Source organism: Chiloscyllium plagiosum, chromosome 27 (genome assembly GCF_004010195.1).
Source record: "Chiloscyllium plagiosum isolate BGI_BamShark_2017 chromosome 27, ASM401019v2, whole genome shotgun sequence".
Classification (NCBI taxonomy): Eukaryota; Metazoa; Chordata; class Chondrichthyes; order Orectolobiformes; family Hemiscylliidae; genus Chiloscyllium; species Chiloscyllium plagiosum.
In genome coordinates, this window is record NC_057736.1 from 13,686,862 (window position 1) to 13,712,199 (window position 25,338).

At 40.9% G+C, this 25,338-nt stretch overlaps 1 protein-coding gene across 5 annotated transcripts in view; it reads right to left on the reverse strand.

Annotated features, from left to right (window-relative positions):
• The window catches only part of LOC122563562 (mannosyl-oligosaccharide 1,2-alpha-mannosidase IA-like), a 144,330-nt gene that overhangs the window by 34,988 nt on the left and 84,004 nt on the right, over positions 1-25,338 (reverse strand). For all 5 annotated transcript variants that reach the window (XM_043717457.1, XM_043717455.1, XM_043717456.1 and 2 more), the window contains one exon: positions 2,401-2,494. In XM_043717457.1, coding sequence (XP_043573392.1) covers positions 2,401-2,494 — 94 coding nt within the window. The remainder of the gene's footprint in view (positions 1-2,400; positions 2,495-25,338) is intronic.

The window sequence follows — 25,338 nt, forward strand, 5'->3', positions numbered from 1 at the left end:
ATATCCTTCACGAGTCCTCCAAATTCATCCTTCACTTTCTGACAGTATCACCTCATGTGGCAGCTCCCTGACTGTTTGGTTCCTCACATGCCTTAATGCAGAGTTACAGATTTCCTGTGAGGTAAATGAGCAGGCTACAAGAGAAAAGCGCTCACTGCACGACAACAGTATCTGTAAAATACATGCAGACTTCCCAAAATGTCTGAGTCAATCATGAGAATGTAAGTTCCATAATGAGGTCAGTAACTGATAATGAAGTACTTCTGTGGCATTCATTTGTTTTGGAAACATGACAGTCAATTTGCTGTTTGTGACGTGACTTCTAACTGGATAATTTCAATTAAAAGACAAGAATTGGGCAGGACATAAGGACACACTTTCATTCTTCTTCTCAAATCTATCATGGAACTTTTACATTTGCACAAGAGGGCAACTGGAACTTAAGGTAGTCATTTGATTCCAAAAGGTTATGCATTTTAGGAAACAAAGAGCTTCTTAAAATATTTCTAATATACACATGTCTAATACACACAATGTGAGGTGATGCATTTTGGAAGGTTAAGTGCAGGTGGAAATTATACTGAATGGCAGAACCCTTCGGAGTATTGATATGCAGAGGACCTGGGTGCGCAGATCCACACCACTGGAGGTAGCAGCGCAGGTAGATAATGGAATAAAAAAGCCTTTATCTTACAGTCTTATGGACAAATAAATGTGTTAATGAATATTTTCTCATATACAAAGATAACATTAAAGAGGACGGTTGAGCCAAATTGCCTGATCACATTTTCTGACATCAAAATCGTACACAGTCACATTAAAATCAACTTTGAGACACCAATTTGATAGGCCAGAAGTCATAGGTCAACTTTTACATGAGTATTGTCTTTGAGAGGTTGATATGTATATTTGATTTGAACTGAAGAAGTGAAATCCCCAAAAACTTTGATGAAACAAAATAAAAAACAACAATAATACTGTTCATACTAATTAACATTCATAATTTTAAAAAAAAAATCACAGGATGAGGGTGTTGCTGCATTGGCAAGCATTTATTGCCCATCTCTAACTGCCCAGAGGGCAGTTGAAAGTCAACCACATTGCTGTGGAATGAGTCACATATAGGCCAGACCGAATTAGGATGGCAGTTTCTTTCCTTCCCTCGAGTACATAATCTTACTAAGTTAATAATTTTAATGTATATAAATCAAGAATTATAAACATTTAAATTATTACTTAGCAGTGCTCTTAGTACTTATACATTTATAATGAAATTGAATCTTTAAACTCTCTGGTTTATACTTTGGTTATGGAATTATGGTAATATGGCTGATTTAAATTCTAATCTCTATTGAGTCATGGGTTCGAATCCCACCACTGTCAGAGTGGCTAGTGATGTACCCCAGGTCCTTGTCTTGGAAGGTACTTTAAGTTTGCAATGTTTACTTCAGGACAGCATGGTGACTCAATGGTTAGCACTGCTGCGTCATGGCAACAGGGACCTGGGTTCGACTCCAGCCTCAGGCAACTGTGTGGAGTTTGCACATTTACCCCATGCCTGTGCGTGGGTTTCTTCTGGGTTCTCTGGTTTCTTCCGACAGTCCAAAAACACATAGGTTAGGTCTATTAGCCTTGGGAAATACAGGGTTATAAGGATAGAGTGGGTGTGGGTCTGAATGGGATGGTATTTGGAATGTCGATGTGGACTTGATGGACCGAATGTCCTGTGTCCACACTGTAGGGATTCTAGGATTTAAATTTTTGTGTTTTGATTCCTGAAAATCTGGGATCAACTTCAATACAAGCTATATGGAAAAAAACTGCTGCATACTGTGGGCAAAACTCAAGGGGTTAACGTTTACACTACTAAATATAGAAAATTTGCTGTACAGTGTGCATTACAGATTCAGAATCAATAGCACTCTCATAAATTATTACAGTTTTGGCAATTAAGTTACCTTGAACTTTGTTTACAATCAGCAAACACTGAACGAATGATTTTGTCTGTACCCATCTGAGGAGTACCAGAGAAGTGGGTTGTTAATGTTGCCAAGTCATTATTGAACAAATCCTGCCAACTTAATTTTGATGTAAATTTACAGAGGGGCAACTAAGCTTCTTCCTTCTCCTCCCTAAAGCCAGAGAGGTCATTCAGTAAATGTACAGTTTGTGGCTACAATTGTAACTCACATCTGATTATCTGTCATGTCCTGTCAGTTTGAACAGGTCAGAAAAAGTTCAGTATGTGAAGAGATCCTGAAAGGCTCCCCCAAGTACTATATACTGTTCTGGTTCCTCTGGGCCAACAAGGCAAGTTAAGATACCCCCTGCCTGGAGTCCCTTTTCTCAATAATCATAAAAGTGAAAGACAGTGCTGACGAACTTGTAACTGCTACTTACGCTGTCCCCAGTGACCAGTAACAGGGCTTAGATAGTTGGGGTAAAGCCCATGAGGTTTTTCTAACCGATTCAGAACTTTCCGGATTTTCATCACCTGAAATGTATAAATTCAAATTTAGAAAGTTTTAGAAGTCACATAGAATAATTTTCTTGTATTGATGTAGTAGCATGTTGGTAATCTAACTGCAACAGTAATGCAGAAGTTTGGATTGGTGCTCTGGAAATATGAATTCGAATTGCATCACAGCAGCTAGGGAAATTTAAATTCAATAAAGTAAAATAGCTGTCTCAGTATGAAACCTCTGAACTGTTGTAAAAAATCCATCTGGTTCAATAATTTCCTTTGGGGAACCAAATCAATTGTCCTTACCCACTTCAGATGGAAGGACACGACACTCAGTTAGTCAAAACCTTTATGGAAAGTCAAATAATAAAACATACCACCTAGCATCAATCTAGGCATGGCATGTTATAAAGGCAGGCTCAGTACATTTGATCCGACGAAGTTCTATACATTAACATCTCCATATTCCCAAAACCAGATCCACTAATCAGGAACTGTTAAAAACAGTCATCGCACCTGAGGTTGCAGATGAACCTAATGGTTTGCTGGGCAGATTTCAGGTGCCACTGAAAAGCCATAAATCTCCCTGTCAGCACTAAATTCTGGTGGGCTCAAGGTTAATTTTTTTAACCTCCAAATCTCCTGGTTATATTTTTTTCTTTCTTTTTTTTCCTTTACCCCCACACTACCCCCTAACTGCAGCTGTGCTTATATTTTCTCCAGCACCCATGAGTTGTGTGTGCAGGTGTGAGACACAGAGACAACAGGTGTACAAATCTTTATTCAATTTTCACAATCAGGAAGAAAGGAAAACACCAGGTTAGCCAGTGACAAGCAATGCCCTTCTCATCAAAGAGCAATGCTGCGAGATCAAAAAAGTGAAGGGAAGGGTAGGGATTATATCAAAATAGAGTTGGAGGGGGGAATAAAGTACTCCACACCCTGTGGTGCCCATCTCTCCCTGATCAGCTCAAGGGAGTTGGTGGACATCACGTGCTTCTTCTCCAGGGATACCCAGGCTCGGACGTAGCCGTGGGAGAGAGGTAGGCAGTTGGCTATAACAACCCCAACAACCCCCTCCACGGCCCACTGCCTAGATCTGTTTATGGCCAGTTTGGCCAGGCTCAGGAGCAGACCCAGGAGGAGATCATCTGACCTACCCTCCCCCCTCCGTACCAGGTGCCCAAAGATCAGGAGCAAGAGACTGAAGTGCAACCAAAAACAGAAGAGAAGGTTCTCTAGAAAACTAAAAAACGAGTGCAAGCGACCACACCCAATATATACATGGTCCACAGGCTCCACAGCACCACAGAACAAGCAGTTGGGCTGGGATTCCGTGAACCAACGCAATCTGCAGTTGCAGGGGAGTGCAGCATGCAGCATTCTCCACCCCAGATCCCCAAGCGAAAGGGAGAGGACTCCCACGTAGAGAGCTCTCCGCTGGGGAGGCTCAAGGTTAATTGGTGACAAGTGGCTCATTAATGAGCTTAATTGAAATTCTGCCTTTAATGGCCCTTTCCTCCACAACTTAATTTGGACAGCTTTCCCAATGTGGGTACTTTTGCCCAATTCTCAGGCTCCATTAAATTCCAGTCATTTAGACTGTTTATGCAAATAATTTTGCCTTATAACATGGTGTGATCTGTACAGAAATGGGAGGCCAGTAACCGACCTTTTGTGTGATGGCTCTTCAAACGCAGTTGACTCAGTCCTTCATGTTCATTCTTTGTTCGTAGCTCTACAAGTTTCTCAACTCACGAACCTATTTGATTCCCTTTAAAATTATTTATGAAATTAGCTTCTTCTTCAGGCAGACCATTCCAGATCCAAACAACCTGAGTGAAAATCTTTCTCCCCCCCTCTTCTCCAGATGTTTTACTAATGAATTTAAGTCTATGACCGTGAAAATTCAACAAACATCTTTAACATGTTGAAAATTTCTACTGAAACAGGCCATGTATATTTCATTTGGAAATATAAACTGGAAAGAAGAAGTCTTTTAAAAAATTCAGGTGTGGTAATGGGCATCGCTGGCCAGGCCAGCATTTATTTCACATCATAACTGCCCTTGAGGATGTGCATTCTTGAACCACTGCAGTCCGTGTGTTGTAGGTTGATCCACAATGCCATTTGGGAGGAAATTCCAGGATTCTGTACTGAAGGTACAATGATATGTTTCCAATTCAGGATGGTGAGGGGCTTGGAGGGGAACTTGCAGATGGTAGGGCTCCCATGTATCTGCAGCCCTGCCTTTCTTGATGGAATTGGTTGGGAGTTTAGAAGGTGCTGTTTAAGGATCTTTGCTGAACGTCTGCGTGTATTTTGTTTATGGCACACACTGCTGCTACAAGTGTCCATGGGGGGGGGTGACCGAATGTTTGTGGATATAGAGCCGATTCATCAAGCTGCTTTGTCCTAGATGATGTCAAGTTCCTTGAGCTACACTCATCCAGGCAAGTGAGAGTATTCCATCACACTCCTGGCTTATATGAGAACATCACACTAGGAGCAGGAGTAGGCAATTCAGCCCCTCAAATCTCCTCCACCATTTAATATGATCATGGTTGACCTCATTCAGTCTGAACTCCACTTTTCTGTCTGCTTCCCAAAACCCTTCAACCCACTACTAATTAAAAATATTTCTCATCCATAAATTTACTCAATGTCTCAGCATTCACCATTCTGAAGTTGTGAATTTCACAGATTCATGACCCTTTGAGAGAAGTAATTTCTTATCTGTTTTAAATTATATCTCTTATCCTAAAACTATTTGACTTGTGCCTTGTAAATGGTGCAAGAGCTTTGGGGAAACAGAAGAGGATTTTATTCTTTGCCTGTGAAATGCTCTACATTCATTGTATTTATATGGTGAATCCAGTTGAGTTCCTAGTCAATGGTAACCCCCAGGATGTTGATAGTAGGGATTCAGTGATGGCAATGCCATTCAATGTCACGAAGCAGTGGTTAGATTGTTTCATACTGGAAATGGTTATTGCTTGGCATTTCTATGGAACAAACAGTGGATGTGGTGTACATGGATTTTAGCAAGGCCTTTGATAAGGCTCATTCAGAAAGTAAGGAGGCATGAGATACAGTGAAATCCGGTTGTGTGGATACAGACAGTGTGTGGTGGTTGATGCAAAGTATTCAGCCTGGAGCTCAGTGACCAGTGGGGTTCCGCAGGGATCGGTTCTGGGACCTCTGCTCTTTGTGATTTTTATAAATGGCTTGGATGAGGAAATGGAAGGGAGGGCTAGCAAGTTTGGTGATGACATGAAGGGAGGTGAAGTTGTGGATAGTGTGGAGAGCTGTTATAGGTTGCAACAGGACATTGACAGGATGCAGAACTGGGCCGATAAGTGGCAGATGGAGTTCAACCTGGAAAAGTCATTCGCTTTGGAAAGTCGAATTTGAATGCGTAATACAAGGTTAAAGGCAGGATTCTTGACAGTGTGGAGGAACAGAGGGATCTTGGGATCCATGTCCAGAGATCCCTCAAGGTTGTCACCCAAGTTGACAGGATTGTTAAGAAGGCAAATGGTGTGTTGGCTTTCATTAGCAGGGTGATTGAGTTTAAAAGACGTGAGGTTATGCTGCAGCGCCATAGAGTCCTGGTTAGACCAGACTTGGAATATTGTGTTCAGTTCTGGTTGCCTCATTATAGGAAAGATGTGGAAGCTTTAGAGAGGGTGCAGAGGGGATTTACCAGGTTGCTGCCTGGACTGGAGCACAGTCTTATGAAAGTCGAGGGAGTTTGGAGCTTTCTCATGGGAGTGAAGAAGAATGAGAAGTGACTTGGTAGAGGTGTTGAGAGGCATAGAAAGAGTGGATAGCCAGAGACTTTTTTCCCATGACAGAAACGTCTATCATCAGGAGACATAATTTTAAGGCAATTGGAGAAAGGTTTAAGGGAGATGTCAGATGGCAGCTCTTTACACAGAGTGCCGGGGGTGGGGGGGGGGTGAGGGGTGGGGGAAGGGTGTGTGAAATGCAGAGCCGGCAGTCGCAGTAGAGTCAGATACATTTGGGACATTTAAGTGACTCTTGGGTAGGCACATGGAAAATAGTACAATGAAAAGCATGTAGGCTAGTCTGATCTTAGGATAAAAGGCCGGCACAACATTGTGGGCCAAAGGGCCTGTAGTGTGCCGTACTATTCTGTGCTCTTTAGCAGTGATAGCGACACACAATACGGCACAAGATATTATTGATGCGTTGGTGGGACATTGTTTCCAAAAGGACAGTGTGTTGGTCAGTCGTACGTAGACAGATAGATCTGCAGCAGGCAGATTGGTAAGGCTGAGATCAACTATGTTTCTTCCCTCTTGTTTGCTCCTCACCATCTGCTGAAGACCCAGTCTAGCATTAATGTCCTTTTGAACTCAACCAGGTCAATCAGTACAGCTATCAAGCCACTTTTGGACTTTGAAATCCCCAGAGTACCTTCTGTGCTTCTCCAAGAATGTTCAACATGGAGGAACAGTCATCTGCCGACAGAGGACAGTACGTGGTAATGAGCAGAAAGTTTTCATGCCCATGTTTGACGTGATACGCGAGACTTCATGGTGTCCAGAGTAAATGTTGAGAAGTCCCAGGATAACTATTGATAGCTCCTTCCATTGCTTTACTAATGATCAGGAGTAGACTATTTGGGCAGCAACTGTCTGGGTTGGATTTGTCCGGCTTTGTGTGTCTAGGACATATCTGAGCAATTTTCCACATTGTCAAGTACATGCCAATATTATAACTTCACTGGAAGAGCTTGGCTAGGGGAGCAGATTCGATAGTACAAGTCTTCAGTCATTGAGTCATAGAGTCAGATATGTACAGCACGGAAACAGACCTTTTGGTCCAACTCGTCCATGCCAACCAGATATCCTAATGTAATTTAGTCCCATTTGTCAGCATTTGGCCCATATCCCTGTAATCCCTTCCTATTCATGTACCCATGCAGATGCCTTTTAAATGCTGTAAGTGTACCAGCCTCCACCACTTTCTCTGGCAGCTCATTTCATATACACACCACCCACTGCATGAAAAGGTTGCCCCTTAGGTCCCTTTTAAATTTCGCCCCTCTCACCCTAAACCTATGTATGCCCTCTAGTTCTGGACTCCCCCACCCCAGAGAAAAGACCTTGTCTATTTACTCTATCCATGACCCTCATGATTTTATAAACCTCGATAAGGTTACCCCTTAGCCTCCGACACTCCAGGCAAAACAGCCCCAGCCTATTCAGCTTCTCCCAACGCTCAAATCCTCCAACCCTGGCAACATCCTTGTAAATCTTTTCTGAACCCTTTCAAGTTTCACAACATCCTTCTGATAAGGAGGGAGACCAGAATTGCACACAGTATTCCAAAAGTGGCCTAACCAATGTCCTGTACAGTCGCAACATGACATCCCAACTCCTGTACTCAATACTCTGACCAATAAAGGAAAGCATACCAAATGCCTTCTTCACTATCCTATCTACCTGCAACTCCACTTTCAAGGAACTATGAACCTGCACTCCAAGGTCTCTTTGTTCAACAACACTCCCCAGGACCTTACCATTCAGGTGTATAAGTCCTGCCCTGATTTACTTTGCCAAAATGCAGGAGCTTGCATTTATCTAAATTAAACTCCATCTGCCACTCCTCAGCCCATTGGCCCATCTGATCAAGATCCCGTTGTACTCTGAGGTAACCTTCTTCGCTGTCCACTATACTTCCAATTTTGATGTTATCTACAAATTTACTAACCATACGTCCTATGTTCACATCCAAATCATTATATAAATGACGAAAAGCAGTGGACCTAGCATCAACCCGTGTGAGACACCACTGGTCACAAGCCTCCAGTCTGAAAGGCAATCCTTCCACCATCATCCTCTGTCTTCTACCTTCAAGCCTATTCTGTATCCAAATGGCTAATTCTCCCTTTATTCCATGAGATCTAACCTTGCTAACCAGTCTATCATGAGGAACCTTATCAAATGCTTTACTGAAGTCCATATAGATTACATCCACCACTCTGGCCTCATCAACCCTCTTTGTTACTTCTCCAAAAAACAAGTTCATGGCACATGATTTCTCATGCACAAAGCCATGCTGACTTTCCCTAATCAGTCCTTGCCTTTCCAAATGAATGTAAATCCTGTCTCTCAGGATTCCCTCCAGCAGTCCTGCCTACGACTGATGTCAGGCTCTCCAGTCTATAGTTCCCTGGCTTTTCCTTACCACCTTTCTTAAATAGTAGCATCATGTTAGTCAACCTCCAGTCTTCCGGCACCTTACCTGTGACTATCGATGATACAAATATCTCAGCAGGGGGTGCAGCAATCACTTCCCCAGCTTCCCATAGAGTTCTAGGGTACACTTGATCAGGTCCTGGGGATTTATCCACTTTTATGGTGTTTTAATTCATCCAGCACTTCTTCCTCTGTAACACGGACACTTTTCAAGATGTCACCATCTATTTCCCACATTCTCCATTTTCCATGTCCTTCTCCACGGTAAATACTAACGCAAAATATTTGTTAAATATTTCCCCCCTCTCCTGTGGTTCCACACATAGGCTGCCTTGTTGATCTTTGAGGGGCCCTTTTCTCTCCCTAGTTACCCTTTTGTCCTGAATATATTCATAAAATCCTTTTGGATTCTCTTTAACCCTATTTGCCAAAGCTATCTCATGTTCCCCCTTTTGCCCTCCTGATTTCCCTCTTAAGTATACTCCTACTGCCTTTATACTCTTAAGGATTCACTCTATCTCTCCTGTCTTTACTTGACATATGCTTCCTTCTTTTCCATAACCAAACCCTCAACTTTCTTGTCATCCAGCATTTCCTATACCTACCAGCCTTTCCTTTCACCCTAACAGGAATATATTGTCTCTGGACTCTACTTCTCTCATTTTTGGAGGCTTCCCATTTTCCAGCCGCCTCTTTACCTGTGAACATCTGCCCCCAAACAACTTTTGAAAGTTCTTGCCTAATTCTGTCAAAATTCGCCTTCCTCCAATTTAGAACTTCAACTTTTAGATCCAGTCTATCCTTTTCCATCACTATTTTAAACTGAATAGAATTATGGTCACTGGTCCCAAAGTGCTCCCCCATTGATATCTCAGTCACCTGCTGTGCCTTATTTTTCAAAGAGTAGGTCAAGTTTTGCACCTTCCACATCCGCATCTATCCACATACTGAATTAGAAACTTTTCTTGTACACACTTAAGACTATGGCAGTCCCTGTCTATGTTTGGTAAGTTAAAGTACCCTACCATAACCACCCTATTATTCTTACAGATAACGGAGATCTCCTTACAAATTTGATCCTCAGTTTCCCACTGACTATTTGGGGGTCTATAATATCATCCCAATAAGGTGATCATCCCTTTCCTACTTCTCAGTTCCACCCAAGTAACTTCGCTGTATGTATTCCCAGGAATGTCCTCCCTAAGTACAGCCATAATGCTATCCTTAATCAAAAACATGACTCTCCTCCTCTCTTGCCCCCCCCCCCCTTTCCCCCCCCCCTTTCTATCATTCCTATAGCATTTGTATACTGGAACTTTAAGCTGCCAGTCCTGTCCATCCCTTAGCCACAGCTTCTGTAATTGCTATGATATCCCAGTCCCATGTTCCTAACCATGCCCTGAGTTCATCTGCCTTCCCTGTTAGGCCCTTGCATTGAAATAAATGCAGTTTAATTTATCAGTTCACTCTTATTCTCTGCTTTGTTCCTGCCAACCCTGACTGTTTGACTCGCTCCTATTCCCAACTGTCCCATTTTCTGCACCTACCCGATGGGTGCAGCTGCAACATACTCAAGCTTGATACTTTCCAGGATAAGATTGAGGATATTGAACTTAAATGCATGCAGTGTGTTAAACAAGATAAATTAGCTTGTAGCACATAATTAAATTGGTGAATATGATGTTGTGGGCATCACAGAGACCTGACTGCAAGGGGATCAGAGTTGGGAACTAAATATTCAAGAATACACATCTTATCAAAAGGACAGGTTGATGGGCAGAGAGCGGGGGGGGGTTGCCTTGTTAGTAAGGAATAAAAATTAAATTGATAGCAAGAACTGATAATAGAGTCAGAAGGCATGGAATCTGAGTAGAATTGCAGAAACGCAGAGGAGAAAGATCATGATGGGAATTACATATAGGCCTCCTCACGGTAAAAAGGATAGGGAGAAGAAAATTAATCAGGAGATAGAAAAAAATGGAATAAAGGCACTATTACAATAAGCATGGGGGACCTCAATATGCTGGTGGACTGGGAAAAAAAAATAGTTGGTTGCTGATCTCCAGAAAAGGAATTTGTGGAATGTCTGAGACGGGTGTTTTTGGATCAACTTGTGATGGAGCCCATTAGGGAACAGGCAATTCTGGATTTTATATATGTAATGAAGCAGACTTGATTAGGGAGCTTAAGGTGACCATAATATGATAGAATTCCTTTCAAACTGCAGGGTGGAGACTCAAGGAGTCCTAGAAAAACTGGATTCAAATGTAACGGTATTACAACTGAGTAAAAGGTAACCGCAAAGACATGAGGGTGGATCAGGCCACAGCAGGTTGGAAGGGAGCCTAGCAGAGAAGGCAGTGGAGCAGCAATGGCAGGCGTTTCTCAGAATAATTCAGGAGGCACAGCAGAAATTCAAACCCCAGGAAGAAACGTACTAAGGGAAGGACAAGGCTATTGTGGCTGATAAGGGACACAGCAAATGTCAGGGCGAGCAAAAAGCAAAAGAAGTAGTGGAAAATGTAGTGATGATTAGTGGGAAGCCAGAGAGTTGGAAAGCCTTTGAAAACAGACAAAAGATAACTAAAAAACAGCAATAAGGGGAGAGAAGATGAAATATGAGGATAAACTGGCTAGAAGATTGCAAGGATTTATATTTCAGATATATAAAATGGTGAGATAGAGGCAAGAGTGGACATTAGACCGCTGGAAAATGAAGCTACAGACGTAGTAATAGGAAACAAAGAAATGGCAGTGGAATAGGTATTTTATATCAGTTTTCAGTGGAAGACACAGCTGCATATCAGAAGTGAGGATAGTGGCCATCACTAAGTAGATGGTGGTGGGGAAGCTGAAAAGTCTGATGGTGAATAAATCACCCAAACCAGATGGACTACACCCAGAATTCTGAAGGAGATAGCTCAGGAGATTGTAGGTGCATAGGTGGTAATCTTTCAGGAATCATTTGTGTCAGTGAGGATCCCAGAGGACTGGAAAATGGCTAACCTATTACCCCATTTAAGAAGGGAGGGAGGCAGAAGACAGGAAACTGTAAGCCCATTAGCCTGACATCAGTTATTGGTGAGAGTTTAGAGATTAAAGGGTCTCTTGTGATCAGCTAGAGTGGAGTTCTGCAGGGTTAGTGTTAGGAACACAGCTATTCAGGTTATACAATAACAACTTGAATGAAGAAACAGGACATCACTGCTAAGTTTTCAGATGATGCAAAGACAGGCTAAGGGACAGTTAATGTTGAGGAAGTGGAGATGCTGCAGCAGGACCTGGCCAGGTCAGAAGAGTGTATTTCATCTGTCACTTTGCCCAATGTGGGAAAATGTGAAGCTGTGCACCTTTGTAGGAAGAATAGGGGCACAGAGTATTTGCTAATTGGAGAAAAGTTTCATAAATGTGAGGGCCCCAATTCAGGATTCTCTTAAAGTTAACAAGCAGGTTCAATTGGCAGTTTGGAAGGCAAATGCAACGATAGTATTCATTTCAAGAGATCCAGAGTACTACAGCAGAGATGTACTGCTGAGGCTGTATAATATTGTGGACAGTTTTGGGCCCTGTGTTTAAATAAGGATGTGGAAAGATTGGAGGGAGTCCAGGTGAGATTTACAAGAATAATCCCAGGAATGTTTGGCTTGTCATATAAGGAACAGTTGAGGACTCTGGGTCAGTACTCAAAAGAAGTTTTGAAGGATGAGAGGTGTACTGAGGCCTCTAACAGGATTGAGTGGACATGCAAAAGATATTTCCACTAGTTGGAGAAACTAGGATCTGCGGGCGCAGTCTCAGAATGAAGGGACAACCTTTTGCAACTGAGATATGGAGGAATTTCTTCAGCCAGAGGACGTTTAATCTGTAGAACTCGTTGCCACAGAGGACTGTGGAGATCAAGTCACTGAATGTATTTAATACAACAATAGATTGGTTCTTGATTAGTAACTGAGTCAAGGCTTACAGGCAGAAGGCAGAGAATGGGATGAGAAACATTTCAGCCATGATGGAATGGCAAAGCAGACTCGACGGGTCAAATGGTCCCAAATTCTGTTTCTATATAGAGTCATAGAGATGTACATTTCAGAAACAGACCCTTCAGTCCAACATGTCCATGCCGACCATATATCCCAAACTAATCTAGTCCCACCTGCCAGCACCCAGCCCATATCCCTCTAACCACTTCCTCCAGCAGCTCATTCCATACACGTACCACCCTCTGCCCCTTACGTCTCTTTTATATCTTTCCACTCTCACCCTAAACCCATGCCCTCTAGTTCTGGACACCCCCACCATCCCAGGGAAAAGACTTTGACTATTTATCCTATCCATGCACCTCATGATTGTAAACCCTTCAGCCTCCAATGCTCCAGGGAAAAAAGCCCCAGCCTGTTCAGCCTCTCCCTGTAGCTCAAATCTTCCAATCCTGGCAACATCCTTGTAAATCTTTTCTGAACCCTTTCAGGTTTCACAACATCTTTCCAATAGGAAGGAGACCAGAACTGCACGCAATATTCCAACAGTGGCCTAATCAATGTCCTGTACATCCGCAACATGACCTCCCAACTCCTGTATTCAATAGTCTGACCAATAAAGGAAAGGATACCAAACACCTTCTTCACTATCCTATCTACCTGCACCTCTACTTTCAAGGAGCTATAAACCTGCACTCCAAGGTCTCTTTGTTTAGCAACACTCCCTCAGACCTTTACCATTAAGTGTATAAGTCCTGCTAAGGTTTGCTTCTATAACTTATGACCTTAAATCTCTTCCCTGCCACAAGACCAGCAATGAATACTAACTAATACCATAAAGTTCAAGGGCAATTTATTTGTTCTTTTTTTGCATTCTATGCTTCTATTTATAACTAACTCCAATTCTTATCTCCTTGTCATAGCAGATTTAAACTTTAATGTATATTGACATCAAGGTCTCTCTGCTCACCTACACTTCTCAAAATCATGTCAGCTTTCATATAATGCCTCTCCATTTTAATTCTTCCAAAGCACATCATTTCTTTATTTGAATTTTATCTGCAATAACTCTAATCATTGCACTGTTCTGCACTTCTCATCCTGAAATCTATGACTATTTCCTTCACTAGCTACTGCTTTGCAATATTTACAATTTTCTGTCAATTATATAATGCAGACCCCTATACCAGAGTTTCAGTTGTTTGTAAACACTTAAGAGTTAATGGGCCCAAAATTGACCCTTGGTTAGACCACTGCAAACCACTCCCATTCTGAAGAACATCCAAACATCATCTGTCGCCTATCACTGAACCAACTGGATATGCATACCACTACTTTCGTATTCATTCCATCAGTTTACAACTCAACAAGTTTCCTGTGTGGTACTGCACCATTTACCTTCCTAAAGTCCATATATACCTCTACAGCACTACTCTGATCAAAATTCTCCAAATTATGTATATCAAAAATTATTGTTGAATCTAATTCTATCACACTTTCAGGCAATGCCTTTCAGATGCCTTACTCACTGGATAAAAGTATTTATCTTTATTTTCACTGGTTTTTTTGGTAATCTTTTTTATTCTAGTTATTGAATCTCCTGTCAGTAGAAGCAACTTCTCCTCAACTACTCTTATCTAAAGTCCTACACCACTGCTACTAGGGAGAACATCATTGAGTCAAAGAGTGTGGTGCTGGAACAGCACAGCCGGTCAGGCAGCATCAGAGGAGGGTCCTGATGAAGAGCTTATGCTCAAAACATTGACTCTCCTGCTCCTTGGATGCTGCCTGACCAGCTGTGCTTTTCCAGCACCACACTCTTTGACTCTCATCTGCAGTCCTCACTTTCTACTAGATCATTGAAGAATATCTATTTCTGAACACCAAATAGATATGAACAATAGAATCATAATGGCACAACAGGAGACCACTTGCCCTTCAATTCTATGCAAACTCTATTTCAGTCAGTGTTATTTCTCCATTCTATCCCCTCAGCCCTGCAAATTTATTTCCCTCAACTGCCTATTCGATTTCTTTTCGAAATCATTGATCATCTCCACTTTCATTACTGATGGGAGGAGGAGATGATGTGGAACCGTAAGGATTCAGAGTCCCTATGTCAGAAAATTCCAAAGATTCACAACCCATGTAATGAATGCATTTATTACTTCAACATTACATGGCTGACCCCTTCCAAGACTATGAAATCTGGTTCTCGACTTTGCAGCTGGGGGAACAGTCTTTTAGCAACTAACCTGCCAGCCATTCTAAAAATGATATACTTTTCAATGAAATCACAACTCAATCTTCTGAAACCCAGAACATTTAGGCCCAATCTACTTAAACTTGCTTCAATAGTCAACTCTTTCATCTCAGTATGAATCTAGTTGACCATATATTGCTGACTAGGAGAAAGTGAGGACTGCAGATGCTGGAGATCAGAGCTTAAAAATGTGTTGCTGGAAAAGCACAGCAGGTCAGGCAGCATCAAAGGAACAGAAGAATCGACGTTTCGGGCATAAACCCTTCTTCAGGAATCAGGATTCCTGAAGAAGGGCTTATGCCTGAAACATCGATTCTCCTGTTCCTTTGATGCTGCCTGACCTGCTGTGCTTTTCCAGCAACACATTTTTAAGCACACATTACTGACAACGATAATAGAGCAAATGGCTTTTTACAGTAACATTTTATGACTCAGTTCAAATTATGATGCTCTCTGAAAAGTATTTGTATTAAATCAGCAACATTGTGCTCATGATTCAGCTGATCATGATTTATGTTACACTCATATTGCCTCTTATAATTATTGAAAATGGATGAAATATAAATAAATAGGTGGCATTCACTGAAATAAACTAAAAATGCACAAAGAATCACTGAAAAGCAAAACAGCAAAATAGGTTGGGCAAACATTTCCCCAATTTACAATTAAACATTAAGATTAGCAGGAATGGTGCAAACAGCTGTTTCTTTCATTTCTGCACAATCTGATGTTGAAAAACTGAAACAGAAAACACTTTGAAAACTCCAGCATGAAAGTTCCGATAAAAACGTTACATATAAAATATTAACCAATCTTTAAGATCATGATTAATATGCCATGCATGTTTTTTACCCAAACAAGAATGAGATATCATAGTCCCTCTCATGATAAGGAAAATAATTTGAAGCAATTATGAAGAAAATATATAAGCCTTTCATCTACAATTCAGTAACTGATATAGATCTCCAATAATGTGCTCACCTCATTTAAACTCTGAGCCCTTAATCCAAGCCCATTAGGCAACTAGGCCAATACAGTGAAATGAAACACCAGTGAAAATGAATTTTTTAAAGCAGTTTACATTTTCAACTAATCCTTGTAATTATACTTAAAAAGATAACATCCTATGTTAATTCATCTTAACCAGTGAATCATTGCATCCATTAAAATATTAGAAAAATATATTTTCATAAGCTTATTGGTAGCAGCACACTAATACAGTAGCTTAATTCTAAGACCTTAATATTCTACTTACTTACTGTAAATATTGAGTATATGGCTATGAAATAATGTTATAAATTGTATTTTTGAACACTTACTACAATCTTGAAACACCAACAGCAGTCAGATTTAAAAAACTTGTTATTTCTGTTGTAGAATAAATTACAAAGCTAAAGTCTAATCTCTCTGATGCGATCATATTCCTCATCTATGCAATCGCATAACCTAGAACATGTACACTCCTCTTGGAAGCAACCTGAACCTGTCCCTTTCATTAAGCTTGGGCATTTATTTAAACAAAGCTGTGTGGTAGGGTCAGGGAGGATCCAGAACCCGGGAAACATTAATTTGTTGGGAGAAATATCAAAAGATTTATTAAAGTCTGCAGCAGTTTAAAGATAGACTTGGCAGTTTCAGATTTGATGTGATTTCTTGCTTGGATAATACACTGGGTAAAAATTGTTGGGGCTTCCTTATCCATATTTCTCATGACCACATTAGTTAGATTAATACATGCTAGTTTAGATTTTAACAATGTTGCCCACAAAGTGCAGGAACAGCAGGCTGAAGGCATTGTTTGGGTCAACACAAAAGTATATATTTTTTAAAATCAATATATTAATAATGGTAAATAAACAGACAAAAGATGTGAAAGAGTGCTTTCATGGGGGTAAATTCAATGCCAAATCAGACGAGAAAAAGAAAAAAAACTGGAAAACTAAGAATGGTTTCAAAGAGATAGGGAAAGTAAGATTTTTTAAAAATGACATTTTAAAATGTCTATTTCAGAGCCAAAAGAACTGAGACTCAAAATGTTTAATTGTTCACTATGAGCAAGAAGGTAACTAGTGGTTTTTAGCAATTATGTCATTAGGATACTTAAACTTAATCACTAGACAACATTCCATGATGCATTTGATTTGCTACTAATATGCAATTGCAGAAACCTCATGGAAGTCACAAACACATTCCATTAAAGATGAAATAACATTTTTGTAATGCTAATTGCAGTCATACAAATTGATCAAGAACTTATATTTTCAAATTCACATGTATCTCTTCCCAGCCAATCAATTCTGGACAACATTTTATTCTCTTCACAAATTCCAGGCCATTATCAGGTTAAAGGATAGGACACCTAGCACTAGAGATGTTGTGTCATTTCTTTTACAAATATGGTATTGAAATGGTGTTTAAAGAAATGGAATGACAGGAAAAATAAAACATTACTTCATTGCAGTCATACTACCTATATGGAGCTAATGCAAAGGAATGTTCGGGCATATGAAATCTGGAGGTTGTGTCCTCAACTAATCCCTATAAAATCCAGAAGGTATCAGTGATGGTGATAGAAAACAAGAGAGGAAAAATACCAAAACTTTCCTGAAGTGCATTCCCACAGGAAATCAATGTGCACTCCACACATTCAGAAGTTCAATACAGTCAGTTTATCAGAAGTGTCAACCACGCAATATGAATTGCCTTTTCTAATGGATTGTTATTTTTGTACTAGCACAATGTACTAGCACACTAGCTAAAGTATTCAAAAAGGACAGGTACAGAACAACCTCAATTATCCGAACATCAATTATCCGAAGTTAGGATTATCCGAACAAGATCTCAAGGTTGCATAAAAACACTGTTACCCGAACAGTCCATTATCTGAACTGCGTTATCCGAACAAAATACTCCCCGCCCATTTAGTTTGGATAATCAAGGTTGTTCTGTATATAACTTTTGAGAAATACGTGAGCTGCAACTGCTTGATGACAAATGAATGCAATCTATGGCGCAATTATACAACTGGGCGGCATGGTGGCACAGTGGTTAGCACTGCTGCCTCACAGCGCCAGAGACCCGGGTTCAATTCCCGCCTCAGGTGACTGACTGTGTGGAGTTTGCACGTTCTCCCCGTGTCTGCGTGGGTTTCCTTCGGGTGCTCCGGTTTCCTCCCACAGTCCAAAGATGTGCAGGTCAGGTGAATTGGCCATGCTAAATTGCCCGTAGTGTTAGGTAAGGGGTAAATGTAGGGGTATGGGTGGGTTGCGCTTCGGCGGGTCGGTGTGGACTTGTTGGGCCGAAGGGCCTGTTTCCACACTGTAAGTAATCTAATCTAATCTAAAACTCGACAGTGTACCGTCAATGATAGTCATCAATTTTTCATTATAAGACTTAACTATTTTAACATTCCTAGTAAGCCTCCATGTTCTAATCGCTGCAGACCCAAGGTAATCCTGAACTCCGATGCCCATTTCCTAATAGACACCAAAACATATTTACACATCACTCTTGTGCTTGTTGATCTATAGTGATTCTCAATTAAAATAAAACTTCAATTTTGAAATTCTCATCCTTGTTTTCATATCTCTTTATGGCTTTCTCCCTCTTCATCTGTAATTTCCTCCAAGATATGTAAAAACACAATGAGCTACTTAATAAGATACAATTGCAACATTTAAAAGACATCTGGATGGGTATATGAATAGGAAGGGTTTGGAGGGGTATGGGCCAGGTGCTGTCAGGTGGGTCTAGATTGGGTTGGGATATCTGGTCGGCATGGATGTGTTGGATCAATGGGTCTGTTTCCATGCTGTACATCTCCATGACTCTATGACAAGAGTCTATGGTGATAAAGATAGTATATTTACACAAAGAGAGGACAGACTATCTAAAAGGAGACAGAGTTAGGATAAGGAGGGGATTTTTAAAAAGGCAACTTGTAACTAGTGGAACTCCACATTGCAGCCACAATTATCTACAATATACATTAATGACTTGGATGAGGAAAGTGAATATAATGTAGCCAGGTTTGTGGGATACACAAAATAAATGGGAAGGAAGTGGTAAGAATGACACAAATAGTCTGCACAGGGATAGAGACAGATTAGGCAAATGGGGGAAAAACTTGGCAGATGGAAGACAATTTGGTGAAATGTGGAGAACGGCTGAATGTTATTTAAACAGAGAAAGACTGCAGAAAACTATGGGAGAGGGATCTGGGAGTCCTCAACTTGAAATTACAAAAGAGCTAGCATCTAAGTTCAACATGTAATAGAGAAGGCAAATAGAATGTTTCTTCTTCATTTCAAGAGGGAATGGAGTAGGCAGGTTATCCTGGAATTGTACAAAACATTGGTTAATCCACAGCTCGAGTATTATGTACAGTTCTAGAATCCGCATTAAAGGAGGGATATGAAAGCATTAGAGAGGGTGCAGAGGAGATTTACCTAGATGTTGCCTGAGCTGGAGAGTTTCAGTTACGAGGAGAAATTGAACAGACAAGTTTTATTCATTAGAACAGAGGAGATTAGGGGGACATGACTGAAACACACAACATTATGAGGGGCACAGACAGGGTAGACGGGAAGAAAGTATTCTCCTTGATAAAGGGATCAATGACCAGGATCAATCACAGACTTAAGCAAAGGGATAGAAGGTTTAAAGGAGGTGTGGGGGAAACCTTTTTCATCCAGAGGGTGGTGGAAATCTGGAACTCAAATCATTGACAGAGTGGTAGAGACAAAAACCCTTATAACATTCAAGAATTCAGAAAGCTACTGCTTCCAATTAAACCTGTTGGACTATAACCTGGTGTTGTGTGATTTTTAACTTTGTTTTTCAATGCCTCCGTGAAGTGTCTTAGTGTATTTCATTATGTTATGGGTGCTATATAAATACAAGTACTTGTCTATCATTAGAGCTTTCACATTTCTTCATAGCTGAACAAGACAGTTGAATCACAAATTTAGAAATTCAGTTGTACTGAAAACCTTCAATACTAGCCAAAGTTTTTCATCATCTCTCTGGTGTCCATGACATCCTGATGGAGTGAAGATCTAGCCCTTAAGACTTTTTATCATCCAAACTTACAAAAACATTTTACAAATGGGATACAAGTAGTCTCACAGGAAAAGGGTAAACTGGATGAGAGTTTGCTCGCTGAGCTGGAAGGTTCAGTTCAGACGTTTCGTCACCATACTAGGTAACATCATCAGTGAGCCTCTAGTGAAGTGCTGGTGTTATGTTCCGCTTTCTATTTATGCGTTTAGGTTTCTTTTTGGGTGTTTGGTGATGTCATTTCCGGTTATGTTTCTCAGAGGATGGTAGATGGGATCCAGGTCAATGTGTTTGTTGATAGAGTTCCGGTTGAAATGCCAAACTTCTAGGAATTCTCATGCATGCCTCTGTCTAGTTTGCCCTAGGATGGATGTGTTGACCCAGTAAAAAGTCCTTCCTCGTCTGTATGTAAGGATACTAGTGACAGTGGATCATGTCTTTTTGTGGCTAGTTGATGTTCATGTACCCTGGTGGCTAGTTTTCTGCCTGTCTCTCCATGTAGTGTTTGTTACAGTCCTTGCATGATTTTTGTAAATGACGTTCATTTTGCTTGTTGTCTGTATGGGTCTTTGAAGTTCATTAGCTTCTGTTTAAATATGTTGGTGGGTTTGTAGGCTGCCATGATGCTAAGAGGTCTGAGTAGTCTGGCAGTCATTTCTGAGATGTCTTTGATGTAGGGTAAAGTGGCTAGGGTTTCTGGGTGTGTTTTGTCTGCTTGTTTGGGTTTATTGCTGAGAAATGGGCAGACTATGTTTATTGGGTACCCGTTCTTCTTGAAAATGCTGTATAGGTGATTTTCTTCTGCTCTTCATAGTTCCTTGGTGCTGCACTGTGTGGTGGCTCATTGAAATGATATCCAAGTGCAGCTTCATTTGTTAGGATAATTGCTTCTGTAGTTTAGTATTTGATCCGTATGTGTTGGTTTCCGGTAGATATGGTATGAAGTTCCTCACTGAGTGTTCGCTCTACTGTGACATTTAGGAATGGCAGTTTGTTGTTCTTTTGTTAATTTTATGCCAGTAAGGATAAAATTTGCAAAGACATGCCAGAGAATACCTAGAGGCCTGGCACTCCAACCACAACGCCATAAACAAACACATAGATCTAGATGCCATCTATCAACCCCTCAGAAAACGAAAAGAAATGACATCACCACAAACCCCAGGAATCCCATCCAGGAGAAAGATATAAATAGAAAGCAGGAGACAACAGCTTCGCTTCACTTGGAGGTCGCCACTGATGATGTTACCTAGCCAGGTAATGAAATGTCTGGATATCAAACCTACAGCTCAGCGAGCAAACCTACACCCTGTACGTTAGTGTTCCAGGTAGCGAGACTATGGGTCGAAGGGGGGCTCCTGGCTTGTGAATTTTGGGTAGTCCATAGAAGCTTGGTATGTTGGATCCATCTGGTTTCATTTTCTCGAAGTCGATCGTGTTTAATTCTCCCAATTTCTTAAGTTTTGTAAGGTTGTGATTCGGTTTTCTAGTTCTGGGGTTGGGTCTATCGTCACCTGTTGGTAAGGGTCAGTATCTGCAAGCAGTGTGTTTGCTTTCTTGTAGTAGTCTGATTTGTTTAAAATGACTGTCAAGCATCCTTTGTCTGCAGGTAGGATTACAATGTTTTGTCATCTTATGAGTCCTTCTAGTGCTTTCCTTTCTTATGTGTTGAGTGTGTTTCCTTCCTTTTCCCTGCTAAATGTTGGTGCAATTGTCTGTCTGATGGTTTGCTGGATTTCCTCTGAGTTCATTGTCTTTCAGTGTTGCTTCTAATGCTGCTAAGAAATCCTCTTTGTTCACATCTCTGAAGTTGTAATTTAATCCTCTTACTAAGACAGTTTTTTCGGTGTCTATTAGGGGTCAGTCTGATAAGTTTTTTATCCAGGCTTCTGTGTTATTCTTGTGTAAGTTTGTCTAATTTTTTCTGCAAGTCTAGTTTTTTTGTGTTCTGTGTTTGCCAATGTCCAATACCTATGGTTTGTTGTACTGTGTCTGTCCATTCATGGCTTGCCATGTTAGTGACTGAAGTTTTTTTGGTGCGAAATTTCCTGCTTGTATTTACAGAATCAGTTGTGGGCATTGTTAAATCATTTCTCTAAGCATTCTACAGCCGTTTGGTTCTGCGTTTTTTTGGCAAGTGGGAAGTTTGTATTTAATTCATTTCGGTAGTACCTGTTTCCTTAGGCATTCATGCGGAAGTACAGCTGTTCATGGGTGGCGCTCTGTCGGATGGCTTTGGTTTCCCATCTTCCAGCTAGTTTTAGCGTGTTGCACCCATGGTTAGTGAGTTTTGAAAAGATTTGTAGCTCAGGTTGAGGTTCTGGATGTGAGTTTGCTCACTGAGATGGAGGGTTTGGTTTCAGATGTTTCGTCACCATACTGGGTAACATTATCAGTGAGCCTCTGGTGAAGCTCTGGCGTTATGTTCCAGCGTAAACATTGAGGTGTTGCAACGTGTCAACACGAAGAGCACAAAGTCATGTTTATACAACAGAGATTTGGTGGCACTGATGTGTCAAGCACAACACACGAATAGTTTCTCAAAGTTAGGACAAGGAAAAGATCCGAAAAGAGGTATAAAATAGGGGGTGCCGATTTGCTTCACTGAATGCACACTGGCTCTTTTGAAGTGTAATCCAGTTAGTCCCAGTCCTCGGTCTTTACTATTATCCCTGTAAGTATCCTTCAAATATCTATCCAATTTCCTTTTGAAAACTACTACTGAATCTGTTGACACTATCCTATGTGGCTTCAAATCCTTCCCACTCGTGTAAAAATTATTTTCCTAATTTTCCCTAGTCTTTTTCCCAGTCACCATAAATCTGTGCCCCTGGTTATCGATCCTTTAGCCTTTGAAACAGTTACTCTTATTTATTCTACTGTAGATGTACAGCTACTCATTAAGGAAGCAAAACCCCTTTATATTGATGAATATGGTTGTGCTCAGGTAAGGGCCAGACAAGGCAATGTATGTTCACTCAATGGCATCCCGCATATGCATACATGTTATATGAGAACAGACTCATCTGATACTCACACCTCCTAACTGTCTCTGACAAAAGGGAATGAGATAAATGAGGCTAGATGTACAATGAAATACATGAGGGGTGTCCTTCCATCACATAGTGTGATGTAAACCAAGTAGTATTGTTTACATTTCCAGAAGCGTGTTTTCAAGACATTAAACTACATGAGATTAAGGCAGGGCAATGCCTGCAGTGTGGTCTTCCAAAATGGCAACACTGGATTCAAATCAGTGCTGCAACTGATTTGCATTATTATTTTGCTGCTCTGCATGCCACCAGCCTGCTGAGTATGCCTGGGGAGGCACGGTAGCTCAGTCGTAAGCACGGCTGACTCACATCGCCATGGTCCTGGGCTCGATTCCAGCCTCAGGCAATTGTCGGTTTGGAGTTTGCACATTGTCCCCCATGGGTTTCCTGCCACAATCCAAAAGATATGCAGGTTAGGTGAATTGGCTGTGGGAAATTACCCGTGGGGCTCAGGGATGTGTAGGTTAGGTGCAGTAGTCAGAGGTAAAAATGTCGGGGAATGGATCTGGGTGGGTTAATCTTTAGAGGGTTGGCATGGACATGTTGGGTCGAAGGGCTTGTTTTCCCACTGTAGGGATTCTATTCTATTACACACCCTTTGTTAACAAGATCTCCTGTGTACTTTCCATTGAAAATGTATACACATGCCTCAGACCCCATTTTCACGTTTTGGTTGGCTGTAGAACACCTAAAAAATGTCTGCTAAACTACATAACTTAAGCTCTCAGTCTTTTGCATCAGAAATTAGCTATGTATCTAGTTTGCCTTCTCAGGTAGAACATTCCTGAATTCTTTCAAAAACAAACTGGGATCTCACTTTGTTTTCTTATATCCAATTTTCATACCGTGGTAACGAATAATAACAAAGTATCTCGGAATTTATCTCTGCAGTTTCTGGAACTTTGCTGAGAATAAACTGGTCACCATATTTCATTAAATCATAGAATCCATACTGTGTAAAAAGCGGCCATTCAGCCCATCAAGTAAGCACCAACACTCCAAACAGCACCCCACCCAGACCGTCACTCTATCCCATAACCTTGCATTTACCACAGCTAATCCACCTAGCTTGCACATTCCTGAACACAATGGGGCAATTTAGCATGGCTAATCCACCTAACCTGCACATCTTTGGAACGTGGGAGGAAATGGCAGCACCCAGCAGAAACCCACACTGACATAGGGAGAACATGCAAACTCTACACTGTCACCCAAGGCTGGAATTGAATCTGGGTCCCTGGCACTGTGAGACAGCAGTGTGAACCATTGTGCCACCATGATACCTTCACTTTGTTACAGAGATTCCACTTCAAAGGTTCGCCACTGACTCTTTAATTTATGTACATAAGAATTAGGAGCACAAATAGGCAACTTAGCCCTTCCAGCCTGTCCCACCAGTTAATATAGTCATGGTTGATCTCATCTCAGTTCAATTCCATTTTCCTGCACACGACTCTTAATCCATGACAAATTAAAAATCTATCTCCTCCTTAAACTTATGCAGTGTTCTGGGGAAGTACTGCCCTCTGGAGCAGCGAATTCCACAGATTGAAGACCCTTTCAGTTAATTAATTACTCATCTGTGCTTTAAATCTGCTATCCTTTCACCAAAAACTATGACATCTCATTCTGGACTGTCCCACAGAGAGAATCATCTGCTCTCTGTCTACTTTGTCAATCCCCTTTAGCATCTTGTAGATCTGAATTAGATCTGCTCTCATCTTTCTAAACTTGGATAAGTCTAGGCCGAAACTGCTCAATCTCTCCTCATAAGGTGAGCCTTTCATCTTTGAATTAAATCAGTGCACCTTCTCTGAACAGCTTAAAATGCAATTATATCCTTCCTCAAAGGGACCAAATTGTAAACAGTACTCCATGTACCTTTCGATATCTGATTTAACACTATAAATTAATTTAATGATTATTTTATTAGCTTTACAATAAGAATTAGACCTAGCAGATCTTTAATACAACATCTCAAATTCTGCACAAACTTTCCAAATTTACTTAAATCCACATTTACCAACAGAATGAGCATCATTCATTAAAGATCCTGGGATAAATATTTAAAAAAGGAAAAGGCAGGTCAAAATTATCTTGACCCATATTTTTCACTCAGTCAACACATCTGAAAAATAGATTATTCAATTTCTTGCTGTATGGGATGTCTTGTTATGCACAAACTAGCTTGAACATTTGCTCACTTACCAACAGTACAACTCACTGCAAGGGACAATTTAATACATTATGTGAAATTCCTTTTTACTTGATCACTGACTTAGCATGGAACTGCAAC